Raw genomic sequence first — 1,919 nt, forward strand, 5'->3', positions numbered from 1 at the left:
GGTTGTACCCCGAGCAAACCAACAAGTTGCTACCATAGCCTCTCATCTAAGGGATTTACCTAGGATGAATCCTTCTACTTTCTATGGGTCCAAGGTAGAAGAAGAACCCTACTAGTTCATTGATTAAATATACAAGATCCTCTGTGCTATGGGGTTGTCTACTAGTGAGAAGGCTGAGTTAGCCACTTACTAACACAATGATCTGGCCCAAACTTAGTTTGTCCAATAGCTTGAAATAGGTCGTTAAGGGATGAACAGGTTACTTGGGAAGTGTTCAAGAAGGCATTTCTCAATAGGTTCTTACCTAGGGAGATGAGGTAATCCAAGGTGGTATAGTTCATCAACCATCACCAAGGAGGTAGGAGTGTTCTTGAATACTTTTTGAAGTTCACTAAATTGTAAAAAATATGCTCCTTCATTGGTTTCCAACCCGAGGGATATATGACCCACTTTGTTACAGGAGTGTCTGATAACTTTCAAGAAGAGTAAAATTCGTCTATGCTATATGAAAATATGGCCATTTCTCATCTCATGGTTTATTCTCAACATGTGGAAGAGGCAAGGGCTAAGAGAACAGTAGAGATGCCAAAAGGTCAAGATCTTTTGAAGTTGGTTATTAAAAGAGTAGGCTTGAGATTCAATACAAGCCTACGTTCAAGAAGAGGGTACTAATCAAGTTCCTTCCATTATCCCTATGTCTCTTGATGATAGGATGTCTAACCCTAAGCCTAATAAGGGAAAGGATACTCGTTCAACGAACAAGAAGCCTACTTGTGCCAAGTGTGGAAAAGGTCATCTTGGTGAATGTCTAGTTGGAACAAAAAATTGCTTTAGGTGTGGCAAGAGTGGCCACAAGGTTAGGGATTGCCCTAATATTAAGGTGCAGGAGAAGGGTAGTGGTCAAACTAAAGCAAGTGGTTCAAAAGATGCTCCGAAGAAGAATGACTTCTATGCTCTTTGCTCTAGGGGTGAGAAAGAGACTTTTTCCGACGTAATGAACGGTATGTCTTTTCCATTGATGTATATGCTTTAGTTGATCCGGGCGCTACGTTATGTTTTGTTACTCCCTTGATAGCTAATAAATTTGATATCTTACCAGACATTCTAAATGAACTTTTATGTTGTCTACCCTGGTGGGTGAGTCGATTTCTGCAAACAGGTTGTATACAAATTTTCCTATAATATTGTGAAATAGAGTTACTGATGTTGAACTAGTACAACTTGATATGTTTGATTTTTATGTCATATTGGTATGAATTGATTGCATGCTTGCTTTGCCTCAATAGATTGTAGAACGAGGGTGGTGAAGTTTAACTTTCCAAATGAGCCCGTTTTGGAATTGAAGGGAGAGGGGGATTCTATTCCTCGAGGTCGTATCATCTCTTGTTTCAAAGCTTGTAAAATGATCTCTAAAGGGTGTTTATACCATATTGTAAGAGTCCAAGATTTAGACTCCGAAATTCCTCCTACTAATTCGGTCCCCGTAGTGAGAGAATTTTTGGAGGTCTTTCCTAATGACCTTCCCGGAATTCCTCCCGAATGATAAATTGATTTAGGTATCGACATGTTAGACAAATCCCACCTTAATTCCTCCTCTTATTGGATGGCTACGACTGAATTTAAGGATTTGAAGTCTCAACTCAAGGATTTACTAGAAAATGGTTTCATTCGACGTAATATTTCTCCATGGGGTGCTGCGATATTGTTTGTGAATAAGAAGGACGGGTCCCTTATAATGTGCATTGATTACCGCCAACTCAATAAAGTCACTATGAAGAACAAGTATCCTGTACCACGGATTGACGACTTGTTTATCAACTCCAAGGGGCAATATACTTTTGTATGATTGACTTGAGGTCGGGTTAACACAAACTTCGAGTGAGAGGTGAGGATATACCAAAGATGGCATTTCGGACTAG

General features: G+C 39.7%; 1 protein-coding gene across 1 annotated transcript; it reads left to right on the forward strand.

The window, feature by feature from the left end:
- Positions 1-513: 513 nt before the first annotated feature.
- On the forward strand, positions 514-1,033 carry LOC107019620. Its single transcript, XM_015220041.1, has 2 exons — positions 514-608; positions 712-1,033. The coding sequence occupies exons 1-2, from the start codon at positions 514-516 to the stop codon at positions 1,031-1,033; spliced, it is 417 nt and encodes a 138-aa protein (XP_015075527.1).
- Positions 1,034-1,919: the final 886 nt, after the last annotated feature.

This window comes from Solanum pennellii, chromosome 5 (assembly GCF_001406875.1).
Source record: "Solanum pennellii chromosome 5, SPENNV200".
Classification (NCBI taxonomy): domain Eukaryota; kingdom Viridiplantae; phylum Streptophyta; class Magnoliopsida; order Solanales; family Solanaceae; genus Solanum; species Solanum pennellii.

Bases quoted from the DNA above. Each gene is read 5' to 3' on its own strand.
- LOC107019620 (XM_015220041.1), top strand. From the start codon at position 514: ATGGCCATTTCTCATCTCATGGTTTATTCTCAACATGTGGAAGAGGCA. The intron at 609-711 runs GTTGGTTATTAA...TCTTGATGATAG, and splicing joins AAAGGTCAAGATCTTTTGAA to GATGTCTAACCCTAAGCCTA.